This window comes from Microchirus variegatus, assembly GCF_963457635.1.
Source record: "Microchirus variegatus genome assembly, chromosome: 1".
In the NCBI taxonomy this organism is placed as follows: domain Eukaryota; kingdom Metazoa; phylum Chordata; class Actinopteri; order Pleuronectiformes; family Soleidae; genus Microchirus; species Microchirus variegatus.
This window is the reverse complement of record NC_139802.1, coordinates 6,363,440-6,384,666: the sequence shown is the minus strand read 5'-3', so window position 1 is coordinate 6,384,666 and position 21,227 is coordinate 6,363,440. Positions and strand designations below refer to the sequence as shown.

Below are 21,227 nucleotides of genomic sequence, written 5' to 3'. Positions count from 1 at the left end.
GAGAACTAATAGTTTCTTCTGTCATTTTAATGGGTGCAACAGGAATACAAATTATCTTTATTCTAGTGTTGTTGGAGGCCACAAAAAGCATTTGTTTAAAACACTTGCATCATATTTGCCTTATGTGGCACAATTCTACAGTTATAATGGGATTCAACAACACTTCATGGAATGTATCCACATATGTTTATCAACCACTGCACTTAAAAAGTGGTAAAAAAAAATAAATTCTACTGAGAAGTAACATACAGAAATCATGTTAAACATTTAAGAGTGTAAAGTGTACAATGTCAAATATATGGAGTATAAATTTCAGATATGATGTTTAAATAAGTAATGTTCAAGGTTTGAACCAGTGTTTGGCACCCGTTTAGATAATGGTTCAATCAGTGTCAATAATAGATTTTTTTTTATTAAAAAAGAATATATGAAAATAGTATTTCATGTGAAATACAGTCCCTCAAGCGGTGAACGATTAACAATTTTGGATCATTTTACTCATAAGAATACATCAGATGTTTCTTTTTCTCACAAGCTGTAATAAGAACCAAAGAGTCGGCGCAATACGTCAGAAATTCTAGCAGAAGCTATAAACATGAAGAAGTCTTAAGGCAGAACCTTTAATCAGCCACTAGAGAGCAGCAAATATCCATCAAAGGTTGAACCAATACACAGAACAAAGGCTGTCAGTGTTACTGCAGATTAAAACATTAGTTTTAGCACCTTGAGTCTTTGAAAGAGTTATGTTTGTTTCCATGTGTGTTTCCAACTTCTCAACTGGAAGAAGCTATGACGACGCTCCCTGTTCCGACTTCTGATGTTAATGGAATGCAGCATTTCTCCATTTTTCAAAAATGGCTGCTGTACATATTTTATTAAATTGATTTGACAAGGTCTTCAGCACCTTGTGGAATCTACACCACAAAGATTTTGGTCCATATTTTGACATGATATCATGTCATGTCTCCAAGGCACCAGACGAGGCGCTTCAATATGAATAAATAAAACTGCTGCGCAAGACAATTTGTTGACGGTCCCTAAATCCTGTGCGTGAGAGACAATAACAACTAACCTGGAACTATCTTCACGCAGTGTCTTTTTGTCCAAAACAGACGGAGCTTCAGTGGCAGAAGAAGGCGAAGAAGGAGACTTTGTTTGACCTTAAAGTCTCTGGACAGAGACATTTCAGAGAAAGAAAGGTCTTCGTGGAAGCGGTAACGTTTCATTGTCTTTGTCGTTAGCTTTAGAATTCGACTACGTTAAAGGATGATGGGTTGGCTACTATTAGCTGCTGTTCCAGTGTGTATAAATGAATGCAATGACATATTTCCCTTTAATTGCTTGATATGCTATTGCAAAATGTACAGGAAAATGGAAGAAGTGTGTTACTGTGGACTTAAAAGAAAGGAAATGATGCATAGATTACTGAGGAGGAGCATTACTTTTCTCACAGTCCTTCGACTGTGTGTCTTTTTAAGTTTTAAGCGACTTTCTTGGCTGTGACGAAAAATAACGTTGTTGCCAACACATTTTACTGCTACATTTTAATAAAATGGCAACAGAATGGTTTCAGTTGTCCCCAACATTCTACTGCGGTCACGCCAGCCGTCGAAAACCCCCGTCAAGCCTTTGAATCTGTAGCGCATCTATTCTTGCACTTACGGTACGGGTGCCCGAAGTGACCAAAATGGATGGGAAAGCAATTTTATACACGGTTCAAAAATGCTGAAAATTATAGGTTTACTAATATTGTTTATGTATTCTTGTTGTAAATTATCGTGACTATTATTATTGAAAATAGCAAGTCATTTTGCTAAAATTTCAGAATAAAGTCACCTCAAAATCCCTCCCACTGTCAAACTGCAGACTGGCAAATGGATCATTTCCTCAATTTCAAAACTTTATTCAAATGATTCCTTAAGGTTTGTTGATGTTTTCAATTGAGCCTTGTTCAGAGTGATCCTGACTATTATTATAGAAAATACTTTTTTAAAAAGAGCAAAGTTTAGGAAAAGTAAAAGAAAAATGTCAACTTTCTGTTTGTTGTCCAAAAAAATGTTTATATGTCAACATTTAGTATGTTGTCGTTAGAAAGTTTTTGTCAAATTTTGGGCGACTTAGTATAGTTTGATGTTTTTTTTCCAGTTTTGGACCAATAAGTTTTTTTTCAGAAAAATTCTCAAATTTTGGACGACATAGTATAGTATGATGTACTACATAGTATAGTATGACGTTTTTGTCAAGTTTTAGACAAAAAAACTGTTTTCAAAAAAATTGTCAGATTTTGGACGACCTAGTATAGTATGTTGTTTTTGTCAAATTTTGGACCAATTTTTTTTTCAAAAATTGTCACATTTTGGACGACCTAGTATAGTATGACGTACTACATAGTATAGTATGACGTTTTTGTCAAGTTTTGGACCAAAAAACAGTTTTTCAAAAAAATTGTCAGATTTTGGACGACATAGTATAGTATGTAGTTTTTTGTCAAATTTTGGACCAATTTTTTTTTAGAAAAATGGTCACATTTTGGACGACATAGTATAGTATGAAGTACTACATAGTATAGTATGACGTTTCTCTCAAGTTTTGGACCAAAAAACAGTTTTTCAAAAAAATTGTCACATTTTGGACGACATAGTATAGTATGAAGTACTACATAGTATAGTATGACGTTTCTCTCAAGTTTTGGACCAAAAAACAGTTTTTCAAAAAAATTGTCAGATTTTGGACGACATAGTATAGTATGTGGTTTTTGTCAAATTTTGGACCAATTTTTTTTTAGAAAAATTGTCACATTTTGGACGACATAGTATAGTATGAAGTACTACATAGTATAGTATGACGTTTTAGTCAAGTTTTGGACCAAAAAACTGTTTTTCAAAAAATTTTCAGATTTTGGACGACATAGTATAGTATGTCGTTTTTGTCAAATTTTGGACCAATTTTTTTTTAGAAAAATGGTCACATTTTGGACGACATAGTATAGTATGAAGTACTACATAGTATAGTATGACGTTTTTGTCAAGTTTTGGACCAAAAAACTGTTTTTCAAAAAATGGTCACATTTTGGACGACATAGTATAGTATGCCGTTTTTGTCAAATTTTGGACCAATTTTTTTTTTTCAAAAAATGGTCACATTTTGGACGACATAGTATAGTATGACGTACTACATAGTATAGTATGACGTTTCTTTCAAGTTTTGGACCATAAAACAGTTTTTTTTTAAAATTGTCAGATTTTGGACGACATAGTATAGTATGCCGTTTTTGTCAAATTTTGGACCAATTTTTTTTTAGAAAAATTGTCACATTTTGGACGACATAGTATAGTATGAAGTACTACATAGTATAGTATGACGTTTTTGTCAAGTTTTGGACCAAAAAACTTTTTTTCAAAAAATGTTCAGATTTTGGACGACATAGTATAGTATGTCGTTTTTGTCAAATTTTGGACCAATTTTTTTTTAGAAAAATTGTCACATTTTGGACGACATAGTATAGTATGAAGTACTACATAGTATAGTATGACGTTTTTGTCAAGTTTTGGACCAAAAAACTGTTTTTCAAAAAATGGTCACATTTTGGACGACATAGTATAGTATGCCGTTTTTGTCAAATTTTGGACCAATTTTTTTTTAGAAAAATGGTCACATTTTGGACGACATAGTATAGTATGTCATTTTTGTCAAATTTTGGACCAATTTTTTCTTTAGAAAAATTGTCACATTTTGGACAACATAGTATAGTATGAAGTACTACATAGTATAGTATGACGTTTCTCTCAAGTTTTGGACCAAAAAACAGTTTTTCAAAAAAATTGTCAGATTTTGGACGACATAGTATGTATGTCGTTTTTGTCAAATTTTGGACCAATTTTTTTTAGAAAAATTGTCAGATTTTGGACGACATAGTATAGTATGTCGTTTTTGTCAAATTTTGGACCAATTTTTTTTTAGAAAAATTGTCACATTTTGGACGACATAGTATAGTATGAAGTACTACATAGTATAGTATGACGTTGTTGTCAAGTTTTGGACCAAAAAACTTTTTATCAAAAAATGTTCAGATTTTGGACGACATAGTATAGTATGTTGTTTTTGTCAAATTTTGGACCAATTTTTTTTTAGAAAAATGGTCACATTTTGGACGACATAGTATAGTATGAAGTACTACATAGTAGAGTATGACGTTTTTGTCAAGTTTTGGACCAAAAAACTGTTTTTCAAAAAATGGTCACATTTTGGACGACATAGTATAGTATGAAGTACTACATAGTATAGTATGACGTTTCTCTCAAGTTTTGGACCATAAAACAGTTTTTTTTTTTAAATTGTCAGATTTTGGACGACATAGTATAGTATGTCGTTTTTGTCAAATTTTGGACCAATTCTTTTTTTAGAAAAATGGTCACATTTTGGACGACATAGTATAGTATGACGTACTACATAGTATAGTATGACGTTTCTCTCAAGTTTTGGACCAAAAAACAGTTTTTCAAAGAAATTGTCAGATTTTGGACGACATAGTATGTATGTCGTTTTTGTCAAATTTTGGACCAATTGTTTTTTTAGAAAAATGGTCACATTTTGGACGACATAGTATAGTATGAAGTACTACATAGTATAGTATGACGTTTTTGTCAAGTTTTGGACCAAAAAACTGTTTTTCAAAAAATGGTCACATTTTGGACGACATAGTATAGTATGCCGTTTTTGTCAAATTTTGGACCAATTCTTTTTTTTCAAAAGATGGTCACATTTTGGACGACATAGTATAGTATGATGTACTGCATAGTATAGTATGACGCTTTTGTCAAGTTTTGGACCAAAAAACTGTTTTTCAAAAAAATTGTCAAATTTTGGACGACATACTATAGTATGTCGTTTTTGTCAAATTTTGGACCAATTTGTTTTTTTTCAAAAAATTGTCACATTTTGGACGAAATAGTATAGTATGACGTACTACATAGTATAGTATGACGTTTCTCTCAAGTTTTGGACCAAAAAACTGTTTTTCAAAAAATGTTCAGATTTTGGACGACATAGTATAGTATGTCGTTTTTGTCAAATTTTGGACCAATTGTCTTTTTCAAAAAATGGTCACATTTTGGACGACATAGTATAGTATGACGTACTACATAGTATAGTATGACGTTTCTCTCAAGTTTTGGACCATAAAACAGTTTTTCAAAAAAATTGTCAGATTTTGGACGACGTAGTATAGTATGTCGTACTACATAGTATAGTATGTCGTTTTTGTCAAATTTTGGACCAATTATTTTTTTTCAAAAAATGGTCACATTTTGGACGACATAGTATAGTATGTCGTTTTTGTCAAATTTTGGACCAATTTTCTTTTTTAGAAAAATTGTCACATTTTGGACGACATATTATAGTATGATGTACTACATAGTATAATATGACGTTTTTGTCAAGTTTGGGACCAAAAAACTGTTTTCAAAAAAATTGTCAGATTTTGGACGACATAGTATAGTATGTCGTTTTTGTCAAATTTTGGACCAATGTTTTTTTTCAAAAAATTGTCACATTTTGGACGACATAGTATAGTATGACGTACTACATAGTATAGTATGACGTTTCTCTCAAGTTTTGGACCATAAAACAGTTTTTTTTTTTAAATTGTCAGATTTTGGACGACATAGTATAGTATGACGTACTACATAGTATAGTATGACGTTTTTGTCAAGTTTTGGACCAAAAAACTGATTTCCAAAAATTTTTCAGATTTTGGACGACATAGTATAGTATGTCATTTTTGTCAAATTTTGGACCAATTTGTTTTTTTTCTAAAACTGGTCACATTTTGGACGACATAGTATAGTATGACGTACTACATAGTATAGTATGACGTTTTTGTCAAGTTTTGGACCAAAAAACTGATTTCAAAAAAATTGTCAGATTTTGGACGACATAGTATATTATGTCATTTTTGTCAAATTTTGGACCAATTTTTTTTTTCTAAAAATGGTCACATTTTGGACGACATAGTATAGTATGACGTACTACATAGTATAGTATGACGTTTTTGTCAAGTTTTGGACCAAAAAACTGATTTCAAAAAAATGGTCAGATTTTGGACGACATAGTATAGTATGTCGTTTTTGTCAAATTTTGGACCAATTCTTTTTTTAGAAAAATGGTCACATTTTGGACGACATAGTATAGTATGACGTACTACATAGTATAGTATGACGTTTCTCTCAAGTTTTGGACCAAAAAACAGTTTTTCAAAGAAATTGTCAGATTTTGGACGACATAGTATGTATGTCGTTTTTGTCAAATTTTGGACCAATTGTTTTTTTAGAAAAATGGTCACATTTTGGACGACATAGTATAGTATGAAGTACTACATAGTATAGTATGACGTTTTTGTCAAGTTTTGGACCAAAAAACTGTTTTTCAAAAAATGGTCACATTTTGGACGACATAGTATAGTATGTCGTTTTTGTCAAATTTTGGACCAATTCTTTTTTTTCAAAAGATGGTCACATTTTGGACGACATAGTATAGTATGACGTACTGCATAGTATAGTATGACGCTTTTGTCAAGTTTTGGACCAAAAAACTGTTTTTCAAAAAAATTGTCAGATTTTGGACGACATACTATAGTATGTCGTTTTTGTCAAATTTTGGACCAATATGTTTTTTTTCAAAAAATTGTCACATTTTGGACGAAATAGTATAGTATGACGTACTACATAGTATAGTATGACGTTTCTCTCAAGTTTTGGACCAAAAAACTGTTTTTCAAAAAATGTTCAGATTTTGGACGACATAGTATAGTATGTCGTTTTTGTCAAATTTTGGACCAATTGTCTTTTTCAAAAAATGGTCACATTTTGGACGACATAGTATAGTATGACGTACTACATAGTATAGTATGACGTTTCTCTCAAGTTTTGGACCATAAAACAGTTTTTCAAAAAAATTGTCAGATTTTGGACGACATAGTATAGTATGTCGTACTACATAGTATAGTATGACGTTTCTCTCAAGTTTTGGACCAAAAAACTGTTTTTCAAAAAATGTTCAGATTTTGGTCGACATAGTATAGTATGTCGTTTTTGTCAAATTTTGGACCAATTATTTTTTTTCAAAAAATGGTCACATTTTGGACGACATAGTATAGTATGTTGTTTTTGTCAAATTTTGGACCAATTTTCTTTTTTAGAAAAATTGTCACATTTTGGACGACATACTATAGTATGATGTACTACATAGTATAATATGACGTTTTTGTCAAGTTTGAGACCAAAAAACTGTTTTCAAAAAAATTGTCAGATTTTGGACGACATAGTATAGTATGTCGTTTTTGTCAAATTTTGGACCAATTTTTTTTTTCAAAAAATGGTCACATTTTGGACGACATAGTGTAGTATGACGTACTACATAGTATAGTATGACGTTTCTCTCAAGTTTTGGACCAAAAAACAGTTTTTCAAAAAAAATGTCAGATTCTGGACGACATAGTATAGTATGTCGTTTTTGTCAAATTTTGGACCAATTTTTTTTTTCAAAAAATGGTCACATTTTGGACGACATAGTATAGTATGACGTACTACATAGTATAGTATGACGTTTCTCTCAAGTTTTGGACCATAAAACAGTTTTTTTTTTTTTAAATTGTCAGATTTTGGACGACATAGTATAGTATGACGTACTACATAGTATAGTATGACGTTTTTGTCAAGTTTTGGACCAAAAAACTGATTTCAAGAAAAATTTTCAGATTTTGGACGACATAGTATAGTATGTCATTTTTGTCAAATTTTGGACCAATTTGTTTTTTTTCTAAAACTGGTCACATTTTGGACGACATAGTATAGTATGACGTACTACATAGTATAGTATGACGTTTTTGTCAAGTTTTGGACCAAAAAACTGATTTCAAAAAAATTGTCACATTTTGGACGACATAGTATAGTATGATGTACTACATAGTATAGTATGACGTTTTTGTCAAGTTTTGGACCAAAAAACTGATTTAAAAAAAATTGTCAGATTCTGGGCGGCATAGTATAGTATGTCGTTTTTGTCAAATTTTGGACCACGTTTATTTACAAAAAATGGTTCCACGTGGGGTGAAGTGGTGGCTAAGTTGGTAGAGCACCTGCCCCATATGCTGAGGGAGTATCTTGCTGCAGGTGACTCTGGTTCGAATCCTGCATCAAGCGGTCTTTTTGCGTGTCATTCCCCACCTTTTTGTCAAGTTTTGGACCAAAAAACTGTTTTTCAAAAAATTGTCAGATTTTAGACGACATAGTATAGTATGTTGTTTTTGTCAAATTTTGGACCAATTTATTTTTTAGAAAAATGGTCACATTTTGGACGACATAGTATAGTATGAAGTACTACATAGTATAGTATGACGTTTTTGTCAAGTTTTGGACCAAGAAACTGTTTTTCAAAAAATGTTCAGATTTTGGACGACATAGTATAGTATGTAGTTTTTGTCAAATTTTGGACCAATTTTTTTTTTAGTATGATGTACTACATAGTATAGTATGATGTTTCTCTCAAGTTTTGGACCATAAAACAGTTTTTCAAAAAAATTGTCAGATTTTGGACGACAGTGTAGTATGACGTACTACATAGTATAGTATGACGTTTTTGTCAAGTTTTGGACCAAAAAACAGTTTTTAAATTTTTTTCACATTTTGGACGGCATAGTATAGTATGACGTACTACATAGTATAGTATGACGTTTCTCTCAAGTTTTGGACCAAAAAACTGTTTTTCAAAAAAATTGTCAGATTTTGGACGACATAGTATAGTATGTCGTTTTTGTCAAAATTTGGACCAATTTTTTTTTTCAAAAAATGGTCACATTTTGGACGACATAGTATAGTATGACGTACTACATAGTATAGTATGACGTTTCTCTCAAGTTTTGGACCAAAAGACAGTTTTTCAAAAAAATTTCACATTTTGGACAACATAGTATAGTATGACGTACTACATAGTATAGTATGACGTTTCTCTCAAGTTTTGGACCATAAAACAGTTTTTCAAAAAAATTGTCAGATTTTGGACGACATAATATAGTAATTCGTTTTTGTCAAATTTTGGACCAATTTTTTTTTTCAAAAAATGGTCACATTTTGGACGACATAGTATAGTATGACGTTTTTGAACAGTTTTGGACCAAAAAACTGATTTCAATAAAAATTGTCAGATTTTGGACGACATAGTATATATGCCGTTTTTGTCAAATTTTGGACCAATTGTTTTTTCAAAAAATGGTCACATTTTGGACGACATAGTATAGTATGAAGTACTACATAGTATAGTATGACGTTTTTGTCAAGTTTTGGACCAAAAAACTGTTTTTCAAAAAAATTGTCAGATTTTGGACGACATAGTATAGTATGTCGTTTTTGTCAAATTTTGGACCAATTTTTTTTTTCAAAAAATGGTCACATTTTGGACGACATAGTATAGTATGATGTACTACATAGTATAGTATGACGTTTTTGTCAAGTTTTGGACCAAAAAACTGTTTTCAAAAAAATTGTCAGATTTTGGACGACATAGTATATAGTATGTCGTTTTTGTCAAATTTTGGACCAATTATTTTTTTCAAAAAATGGTCACATTTTGGACGACATAGTATAGTATGACGTACTACATAGTATAGTTTGACGTTTCTCTCAAGTTTTGGACCAAAAAACAGTTTTTCAAAAAAATGGTCAGATTTTGGACGACATAGTATAGTATGTCGTTTTTGTCAAATTTTGGACCAATTTTTTTTTAGAAAAATTGTCACATTTTGGACGACATAGTATAGTTTGAAGTACTACATAGTATAGTATGACGTTTCTCTCAAGTTTTGGACCAAAAAACAGTTTTTCAAAAAAATTGTCAGATTTTGGACGACATTGTATAGTATGTCGTTTTTGTCAAATTTTGGACCAATTTTTTTTTCAGAAAAATGGTCACATTTTGGACGACATAGTATAGTATGAAGTACTGCATAGTATAGTATGACGTTTCTCTCAAGTTTTGGACCAAAAAACAGTTTTTCAAAAAAATTGTCAGATTTTGGACGACATAGTATAGTATGTCGTTTTTGTCAAATTTTTGACCAATTTTTTTTTAGAAAAATGGTCACATTTTGGACGACATAGTATAGTATGAAGTACTACATAGTATAGTATGAAGTTTTTGTCAAGTTTTGGACCAAAAAACTGTTTTTCAAAAAAATTTCAGATTTTGGACGACATAGTATAGTATGACGTACTACATAGTATAGTATGACGTTTCTCTCAAGTTTTGGACCAAAAAACAGTTTTTCAAAAAAATTGTCAGATTTTGGACGACATAGTATAGTATGTTGTTTTTGTCAAATTTTGGACCAATTGTTTTTTTTCTAAAAATTGTCACATTTTGGACCACATAGTATAGTATGACGTACTACATAGTATAGTTTGACGTTTCTCTCAAGTTTTGGACCAAAAAACAGTTTTCCAAAAAAATTGTCAGATTTTGGACGACATAGTATAGTATGTCGTTTTTGTCAAATTTTGGACCAATTTTTTTTTAGAAAAATGGTCACATTTTGGACGACATAGTATAGTATGAAGTACTACATAGTATAGTATGAAGTTTTTGTCAAGTTTTGGACCAAAAAACTGTTTTTCAAAAAAATTTCAGATTTTGGACGACAGTATAGTATGTCGTTTTTGTCAAATTTTGGACCAATGTTTTTTTTCAAAAATTGGTCACATTTTGGACGACAAAACCGTATGACGTTTTTGTCAAGTTTTGGACCAAAAAACTGTTTTCAAAAAAATTGTCAGATTTTGGACGACATAGTATATAGTATGTCGTTTTTGTCAAATTTTGGACCAATTGTTTTTTTTCCAAAAATGGTCACATTTTGGACGACATAGTATAGTATGACGTACTACATAGTATAGTATGACGTTTCTCTCAAGTTTTGGACCAAAAAACAGTTTTTCAAAAAAATTGTCAGATTTTGGATGACATAGTATAGTATGTCGTTTTTGTCAAATTTTGGACCAATTTTTTTTTTTCCAAAAATGGTCACATTTTGGACGACATAGTATAGTATGACGTACTACATAGTATAGTATGACGTTTCTCTCAAGTTTTGGACCAAAAAACAGTTTTTCAAAAAAATTGTCAGATTTTGGATGACATAGTATAGTATGTCGTTTTTGTCAAATTTTGGACCAATTTTTTTTTTAGTATGATGTACTACATAGTATAGTATGATGTTTCTCTCAAGTTTTGGACCATAAAACAGTTTTTCAAAAAAATTGTCAGATTTTGGACGACAGTGTAGTATGACGTACTACATAGTATAGTATGACGTTTTTGTCAAGTTTTGGACCAAAAAACAGTTTTTAATTTTTTTTCACATTTTGGACGACATAGTATAGTACAGGGGTCACCAACCTTTTTGAGACAGAGAGCTACCTTAAGGATAAAAAATAATATGGAGGGCTACCACATTAACATTTTTTTTTTGTTTACCATTTAAATGATTAATATTATGCATTCAATTGCATACACATAAATTCCAGTGCTTACTCCTAACGATTACCAGTTTTTATAAACAATATCAAAGATATTTTACTGAGCCATCATATGGATACATGCAAGTGAGGTGAAGTGAAGTGAGCCCGCGGGCACCGTATTGGCTGCCCGCGGGCTACCAGGTGCCCGCGGGCACCACGTTGGTGACCCCTGGTATAGTATGACGTACTACATAGTATAGTATGACGTTTCTCTCAAGTTTTGGACCAAAAAACTGTTTTTCAAAAAAATTGTCAGATTTTGGACGACATAGTATAGTATGTCGTTTTTGTCAAAATTTGGACCAATTTTTTTTTTCAAAAAATGGTCACATTTTGGACGACATAGTATAGTATGACGTACTACATAGTATAGTATGACGTTTCTCTCAAGTTTTGGACCATAAAACAGTTTTTCAAAAAAATTGTCAGATTTTGGACGACATAGTATAGTAATTCGTTTTTGTCAAATTTTGGACCAATTTTTTTTTTCAAAAAATGGTCACATTTTGGACGACATAGTATAGTATGACGTTTTTGAACAGTTTTGGACCAAAAAACTGATTTCAATAAAAATTGTCAGATTTTGGACGACATAGTATATATGCCGTTTTTGTCAAATTTTGGACCAATTGTTTTTTCAAAAAATGGTCACATTTTGGACGACATAGTATAGTATGAAGTACTACATAGTATAGTATGACGTTTTTGTCAAGTTTTGGACCAAAAAACTGTTTTTCAAAAAAATTGTCAGATTTTGGACGACATAGTATAGTATGTCGTTTTTGTCAAATTTTGGACCAATTTTTTTTTTCAAAAAATGGTCACATTTTGGACGACATAGTATAGTATGACGTACTACATAGTATAGTTTGACGTTTCTCTCAAGTTTTGGACCAAAAAACAGTTTTTCAAAAAAATTGTCAGATTTTGGACGACATAGTATAGTATGTTGTTTTTGTCAAATTTTGGACCAATTGTTTTTTTCAAAAAATGGTCACATTTTGGACGACATAGTATAGTATGACGTACTACATAGTATAGTTTGACGTTTCTCTCAAGTTTTGGACCAAAAAACAGTTTTTCAAAAAAATGGTCAGATTTTGGACGACATAGTATAGTATGTCGTTTTTGTCAAATTTTGGACCAATTTTTTTTTAGAAAAATGGTCACATTTTGGACGACATAGTATAGTATGAAGTACTACATAGTATAGTATGACGTTTCTCTCAAGTTTTGGACCAAAAAACAGTTTTTCAAAAAAATTGTCAGATTTTGGACGACATAGTATAGTATGTCGTTTTTGTCAAATTTTGGACCAATTTTTTTTTAGAAAAATGGTCACATTTTGGACGACATAGTATAGTATGAAGTACTACATAGTATAGTATGAAGTTTTTGTCAAGTTTTGGACCAAAAAACTGTTTTTCAAAAAAATTTCAGATTTTGGACGACATAGTATAGTATGTCGTTTTTGTCAAATTTTGGACCAATTTTTTTTTTCAAAAATTTGTCACATTTTGGACGACAAAACCGTATGACGTTTTTGTCAAGTTTTGGACCAAAAAACTGTTTTCAAAAAAATTGTCAGATTTTGGACGACATAGTATATAGTATGTCGTTTTTGTCAAATTTTGGACCAATTTTTTTTTTCAAAAAATGGTCACATTTTGGACGACATAGTATAGTATGACGTACTACATAGTATAGTTTGACGTTTCTCTCAAGTTTTGGACCAAAAAACAGTTTTTCAAAAAAATTGTCAGATTTTGGACGACATAGTATAGTATGTTGTTTTTGTCAAATTTTGGACCAATTGTTTTTTTTCTAAAAATTGTCACATTTTGGACCACATAGTATAGTATGACGTACTACATAGTATAGTTTGACGTTTCTCTCAAGTTTTGGACCAAAAAACAGTTTTTCAAAAAAATGGTCAGATTTTGGACGACATAGTATAGTATGTCCTTTTTGTCAAATTTTGGACCAATTTTTTTTTAGAAAAATGGTCACATTTTGGACGACATAGTATAGTATGAAGTACTACATAGTATAGTATGACGTTTCTCTCAAGTTTTGGACCAAAAAACAGTTTTTCAAAAAAATTGTCAGATTTTGGACGACATAGTATAGTATGTCGTTTTTGTCAAATTTTGGACCAATTTTTTTTTAGAAAAATGGTCACATTTTGGACGACATAGTATAGTATGAAGTACTACATAGTATAGTATGAAGTTTTTGTCAAGTTTTGGACCAAAAAACTGTTTTTCAAAAAAATTTCAGATTTTGGACGACATAGTGTAGTATGACGTACTACATAGTATAGTATGACGTTTCTCTCAAGTTTTGGACCAAAAAACAGTTTTTCAAAAAAATTGTCAGATTTTGGACGACATAGTATAGTATGTTGTTTTTGTCAAATTTTGGACCAATTGTTTTTTTTCTAAAAATTGTCACATTTTGGACCACATAGTATAGTATGACGTACTACATAGTATAGTTTGACGTTTCTCTCAAGTTTTGGACCAAAAAACAGTTTTTCAAAAAAATGGTCAGATTTTGGACGACATAGTATAGTATGTCGTTTTTGTCAAATTTTGGACCAATTTTTTTTTAGAAAAATGGTCACATTTTGGACGACATAGTATAGTATGAAGTACTACATAGTATAGTATGACGTTTCTCTCAAGTTTTGGACCAAAAAACAGTTTTTCAAAAAAATTGTCAGATTTTGGACGACATAGTATAGTATGTCGTTTTTGTCAAATTTTGGACCAATTTTTTTTTAGAAAAATGGTCACATTTTGGACGACATAGTATAGTATGAAGTACTACATAGTATAGTATGAAGTTTTTGTCAAGTTTTGGACCAAAAAACTGTTTTTCAAAAAAATTTCAGATTTTGGACGACATAGTATAGTATGTCGTTTTTGTCAAATTTTGGACCAATGTTTTTTTTCAAAAATTGGTCACATTTTGGACGACAAAACCGTATGACGTTTTTGTCAAGTTTTGGACCAAAAAACTGTTTTCAAAAAAATTGTCAGATTTTGGACGACATAGTATATAGTATGTCGTTTTTGTCAAATTTTGGACCAATTTTTTTTTTCAAAAAATGGTCACATTTTGGACGACATAGTATAGTATGACGTACTACATAGTATAGTTTGACGTTTCTCTCAAGTTTTGGACCAATAAACAGTTTTTCAAAAAAATTGTCAGATTTTGGACGACATAGTATAGTATGTTGTTTTTGTCAAATTTTGGACCAATTGTTTTTTTTCTAAAAATGGTCACATTTTGGACGACATAGTATAGTATGACGTACTACATAGTATAGTATGACGTTTCTCTCAAGTTTTGGACCAAAAAACAGTTTTTCAAAAAAATTGTCAGATTTTGGACGACATAGTATAGTATGTCGTTTTTGTCAAATTTTGGACCAATTTATTTTTTAGAAAAATGGTCACATTTTGGACGACATAGTATAGTATGAAGTACTACATAGTATAGTATGACGTTTTTGTCAAGTTTTGGACCAAAAAACTGTTTTTCAAAAAAAATTCAGATTTTGGACGACATAGTATAGTATGTTGTTTTTGTCAAATTTTGGACCAATTTTTTTTTTCAAAAAATGGTCACATTTTGGACGACATAGTATAGTATGATGTACTACATAGTATAGTATGACGTTTTTGTCAAGTTTTGGACCAAAAAACTGTTTTCAAAAAAATTGTCAGATTTTGGACGACATAGTATAGTATGAAGTACTACATAGTATAGTTTGACGTTTCTCTCAAGTTTTGGACCAAAAAACAGTTTTTCAAAGAAATTGTCAGATTTTGGACGACATAGTATAGTTTGTCGTTTTTGTCAAATTTTGGACCAATTTTTTTTTTGAAAAATTGTCACATTTTGGACGACATAGTATAGTATGAAGTACTACATAGTATGGTATGACGTTTCTCTCAAGTTTTCGACCAAAAAACAGTTTTTCAAAAAAATTGTCAGATTTTGGACAACATAGTATAGTATGTCGTTTTTGTCAAATTTTGGACCAATTCTTTTTTTTCAAAAAATGGTCACATTTTGGACGACATAGTATAGTATGACGTTTGTGTAAAATTTTGGACAGGATAGTATAGTAAGGCAAGACAAGGCGAGTTTATTTGTATAGCACCATTCTTACACAAGGCAATTCATAGTGCTTTACAGGCAGGAAATACATTTGAAATTAAAACACAATCAATTAAAAAATCAAGTAAAGAAATTAAAACCATTTAAAACATCAGGCAATTTTAAATCAAGCAGAAATGAGTGTAATATAAAATCATTTGAAATGTAAGCACAATAAATTCAAAAATCAATTATGAAATTAAAACAATTTTAAACATTAAACAATTTAAGATCAACAATTTAAAACATTTAACAACTTAATATCATGCAAAAAAATGCAATTTAAAATCATTATTTTAAAATTATTAAAATCATTACAAAGGAAAGTTAAAGTGGTTAAAATTGGTAAAATTAGAAAGCTGCAGTAAACAATAATGTTTTTAACCCTGATTTAAACAAGCTGACAGTTTGTGCACGCCTCAGGTGTTCAGGGAGCTTGTTCCACAGGTGAAGACCATAGAAGCTAAATGCAGCTTCAACCTGCTTGGTTCTGACCCTGGGGACGCTGAGTAAACCTGTCCCTGGTGACCTGAGGGGTCTGGACGCTTCATAATCAATGAGCAGCTCTGACATGTATTTAGGCCCAAGACCATTCAGCGACTTGTAGACTAGTAGCAGGATTTTAAACTGATCCTTTGACTCACAGGGAGCCAGTGCAGTGATTTAAGGACAGGTGTGATATGGTCCATTTTCTTACTGTTGGTCAGGACAGGGGAAAAAAACTTTTAGATTTTAGATTACAAAGTTTTGGATTTTTAGAGTTTAGATATACTAAACTATGAAATTGTAATCCATTGAGGATTTCACAAACCTCTTAAGGAATAATTTTAATACATTTTTGAAATTGAGGAAATGATCCATTCCATTTTTTTTATTTTATTTTTTTTATTAATAAATGAAGGCACTCTAAAGTAAACAGTCTTTGTTCAGTGTTCTTACAATGACCCTCTCTCTCTTCACTGTCATCCTTGCTGGGGGGTTTTTTTATAGGGAGGAGATGTTTTCCACAGCTACCAGAAACTTTGTGGAGGAGGTGGATCATAAAGGTTTGCTGATCCCAGTGTCCAGCCTGAATGACTCCATCTATGTTCTGTCTGTGGTGGTGAAGCGCAAACGTTTCTGGTTCTGGCAGAAGCCAAAATATCTTCCCACTGATTTTAATTTCAATGATATACTCACAGGAGAGACACCTATCAAGCCAGGTAAACATCACCCTCCTTGCCTGTATACTGTATGTATATGCTTATATCTGTAGTGTTGTGACTGATTGGTTACTACTACTATAGCACAGAAATATTGTTTCCTTGTCCCCAGTTACATCAGAGACAGACTTCATCAAATATGTTGGGACCTATGGTGACAACATTCAGGGAGGTATGGACGTAAATTTAGTCAGCTCCGGTGTGAGCCTGCAGGGTAAAGACTCTTTTAAACTGCAGTCGTCCTTTGGGGGTTTGAAAAAAGAGGAGGTGAACGTGCAGAGGTTGCTGCAAGACTCCAAAGGCAGGTACGTTCCAAACTGAAATCACTGTCCTGTTGAGAAGAGTAAGTTCAAAGAGGGTTAAAATACAAGAAGGAGCCTAGAAATGCAATCTCACTCTGTTAAAGACATGTGAACAGCAGGAGTGATCTTTGACCACTTGTAAAGTTGCAAACAAAGCACAAGTCTCAGTTGAAAATGAACGCTCACAAAAATTGCCATAACCGTATTAAGTTTAGGACTCCAGTATTTTTTTAATCAAAGAGATCAAATAAATTGAGACCATGGTGTTCTTGTAAATCCAATATTTTTAGAGTCCTGGACATGTCCCACTCCCTGATCCAGCAGACAAAGGAGAAGCCCCGACAGGTGTTAGGGATTGTGAAGGAGCGAATCGTGACCACAACACCCTGTTCTGTCATAGAGGAGGTGCAGCAAGGTGGCCAGTGTGGAGCAGGATGGACTTTGTACTGGCCCAAGACCACTAAGGTAGCGTCATAGCACTGAAACACTCATGTCTTGTCATCATTTACACGTTTGTTATTGAAAGATATAAAATGTAACATTTCTGCATTCAAATTTCTAAAAACAAAAAGACTAAACACGTTAACTAGCGCATAATAGCCGGATTTGATGTTTGCTACTGCTGCTCATACAGTCGTATACTACGGCATGTGACAGCTGTAAGTTCTTGGGGAAACCCATGATGAAACATCAGAGTGAGGAAATAAATATTTAGTACTACTTATATATAGTTGTTCCACTAAAGACTGTATATATACATACATGCATTTAAACACCTTTATATGACACCTAATTTAAATATTATAGTTTGTCTTATCATTTATTTAAGTTGATGATTACGTTTTTAATTTCATCCAATGGCCCACTGCAGTACCTTTATGAACCACCAAGGGGCCACAGCCCTCACTATGACAGATTCCCAGCCATACTCTATAAGTAGGTAGATATTTGCTGTACAAATTATACAAGTTGAATTGAAATCTGTACTAGTTTTTCAACTATGGCAAATGCTGAATAGCTGTAAAATGTCACATTTTAGCCACACGGGAAGCATCAAATTAAACATATTGTTGTATTGACATTTTTGTGAGTGCAATTCAGTAGATGTATAGTGCATTAACAGCAACATCTATTTAGCATTAACTATTTTAAAGGTGAGATTTCTTTAAGACAGACTTACTTTTGTTGTTGTTGTTGTTGTTGTTGTTGTTGTTGTTGTTGTTGTTGTTGTTGTTGTTGTTGTTGCTGTCTAATGTCTCCTGGGTTGTTGTTGTTGTTGTTCCAGCAGATTTCACTAAAAGAGAACGAGACCCTGAGTACAGACACGAATGTTACCATGGAGATTCCCACCAACACTACCATTGCCTATGCCCTCATAGAGCTGGAGATCAAACATGATGGAAGCTATGGTGAGAAATCATTTGATTGATGAGATGGTTTACTATGTGTGTGTGTGTGTGTGTGTGTGTGTGTGTGTGTGTGTGTGTGTGTGTGTGTGTGTGTGTGTGTGTGTGTGTGTGTGTGTGAAATGTGACTGTTACTGTATGAAATGTGTTACTGTATGTTCCTCAGAGTTGTGTCTGATGTCAAATATAACTGGAGGTTTTGAAGTCGACGGTCCTGCCAAGAAAACACTGTTGGGAGTGTCAGGAGCTCCGACACACACTGCCGAAAATGATCACCTTCAACAAGGTAAATGACTGTTCTCTCTGTGTGAATATAGGTGGTTGTCTGCAGACGATGACATGGTCAGAAATATGTGTTTGCTCACAAAGAACGCCTCAGTCTTTATCAGAATGATGCAATAACTGTTTGTAAACGCATGCGTTGACCTCATTCTGTAAAATCTATGTGATATACATGAATAACAAGACAACACAAATACAACCAGATATGTCAAAATGTTAAGTCAATAACCACAATAAAAACCTTTATGTAAAATGCAAACATAAATACCCATGTTTCCTGCTTTGTTAACGTCATAGTGATCATTGTTTATTCTACAAAATAAATGTGTTTATATTAGTAAAGAAAAACTATTCCTTAAGAGGTTTGTTCATATTTTCAATTGAGGGATCCTGGCTATTATTATAGAAAATATCAATTCAATTTACTGCATGTTTTTTTTTAATAAAGTCACCTCAAAATCCCCTCCCGCCAAAGTGCATCAGGGCAAATGGATAATTTCCTCAATTTCAAAAATTCATTAAAATTATCCATTAAGAGGTTTGCAAATATTTTCAATGGATCCTTGTTCAGGGTGATGCTGACTATTATGATGGTAAATTTCAAGTCATTCCGAGATACTTTTTGTTTTTGTGACTAAAGTCAGCTCAGTGTCAAAGTGCATCAGGGCAAATGGATCATTTCCTGAATTTCAAAAATTCATTAAAATTATTATATAAGAGGTTTGTTAATATTTTCAATGGATCCTTGTTCAGGGTGATGCTGACTATTATTAAAACAACTATCAAGGCACAATAAAAACTACATATGAATGACTCACTCTATCATATATCAGTATTTATTTGTTTGTTTTTTTAGTGTCTCATCAATTCTGGGTAGACTGTCTTTGGAGTGTATGGTAATGTTTTTCTCTGTCCTCACACAGACCTGGAGCAACTTCACGATCATTTCCAGCTGCTTTCTTCTCTCCCTGTCGCCACAAGATCCTCTCTGCTCCAGCAACTTACAAACATCATGCAGGACCCAGCTGCGGTCAGTGCCCTTCAGTACGTGGTAAGTGTTGGCAGAGAGGTGTTGGCAGTGTATTATGGTGCTGGGTCTATGCAACTCTGTTTGATTGGCCTTTAAATGTGGCTGTCTCTCTTTGTCTTAGTTGGACCAGATGTGTTTAGACAACACCAGTCCTGTGCTGGATGACGTTAAGGCAACAGAACCTCAAAAACAGAACATCCAAGCGATTCTGGACCTTGTGAAACAGTGTGAACAAGTGGAGTCGGTCCTCAAAGCCCTACACCTCATTAGCAGCGCTTTGGATGGTGAGAAAAGTTGTGCTCTGGCACATCCTTTGTGACTTTTGCTCATTTCTTTATATAAAATTCAATTCAATGTTGGATGAAATTTTTTAAAAGAATAATTTCAAAATCCCTCTTTTTCCAGAGTTGACAAATGATTGCCTTGCCGTCTTGGGAATGTGCTGCAGCCACTCAACGTTACAGACAATGGAGCTATTGGTTAGTAAACTCAGTTTTGTTTTGTTTTGTTGTCCTTATCACAATGATATAACCGCCTCTTACCTTTGTCTGTTCCAGGTACAGTGTGTATCAGGAAAAGGAGAGTTACCGCTGGGCAGCGCAGACCTGCTGAAGGAGGACGTCTATGAACAGGCTGCACATCTGTTTGCCTCATCCAATGTGACCCTAGAGAGAGACGGGGACACAGTGAAGACAGGAATAAACCCAGAACCGGGACACCTTCCTCTGGTCCTGTGTATCGCCGTCCGAGGTCTCGCCTCACTGGCCCTCTGTGTTTGAGCCGAAGATGCCTTTATAACCACAGCAACATCAGATAATCAGATTCCAGGCTGGTGAGGTAAAGGCGAATAATTAGTCAGTTAATGCCTTGGTCTCAGACAATCAGTGAAGTAAGTAAAAATGTTGATAAGAGGTGAAATTCTGACAGTTTTTACAGAAAAAAATGCATTGAAATGTTTATTAAATAACATAAGGCCATACCAGCGGTGCCTTCCTAAAGCTTCACCTTCAGAACTTTTAGAACCAAGAATAATCTGTGGCTATATTATGATGTAGGATGTAAGGTAATAACTCAGCCCTTCAAATGTCTTACACGTCATTGTAGTGGCTGCCAATTGTTTCTAATGATTATTCTCCTCTGTTGAGTGTTGTTAGGTCAGATATTCATGACTCATTAGCCCTGTTTTTATATGCCAACGATAAACCTCATTCTAAAAATGTGTACTTTTCTCTGATGCAAAAATAAAAACATGACCTCAACGCGTG

At 32.8% G+C, this 21,227-nt stretch overlaps 1 protein-coding gene across 3 annotated transcripts; it reads left to right on the top strand.

The window, feature by feature from the left end:
- The first annotated feature begins 1,084 nt into the window (after positions 1–1,084).
- On the top strand, positions 1,085–20,987 carry gsdmeb (gasdermin Eb). 3 transcript variants are annotated; one of them, XM_083886943.1, is made up of 10 exons: positions 1,085–1,214; positions 16,731–16,942; positions 17,055–17,247; positions 17,535–17,709; positions 18,533–18,653; positions 18,817–18,936; positions 19,856–19,983; positions 20,084–20,246; positions 20,368–20,441; positions 20,520–20,987. In XM_083886943.1, the coding sequence occupies exons 2-10, from the start codon at positions 16,738–16,740 to the stop codon at positions 20,739–20,741; spliced, it is 1,401 nt and encodes a 466-aa protein (XP_083743069.1). In that variant the 5' UTR covers positions 1,085–1,214; positions 16,731–16,737; the 3' UTR covers positions 20,742–20,987. The 3 variants fall into 3 exon arrangements, with proteins under 3 accessions (XP_083743069.1, XP_083743070.1, XP_083743068.1); XM_083886944.1 differs by having other exon boundaries at positions 18,530–18,653; positions 20,526–20,987; XM_083886942.1 differs by having other exon boundaries at positions 18,530–18,653.
- Positions 20,988–21,227: the final 240 nt, after the last annotated feature.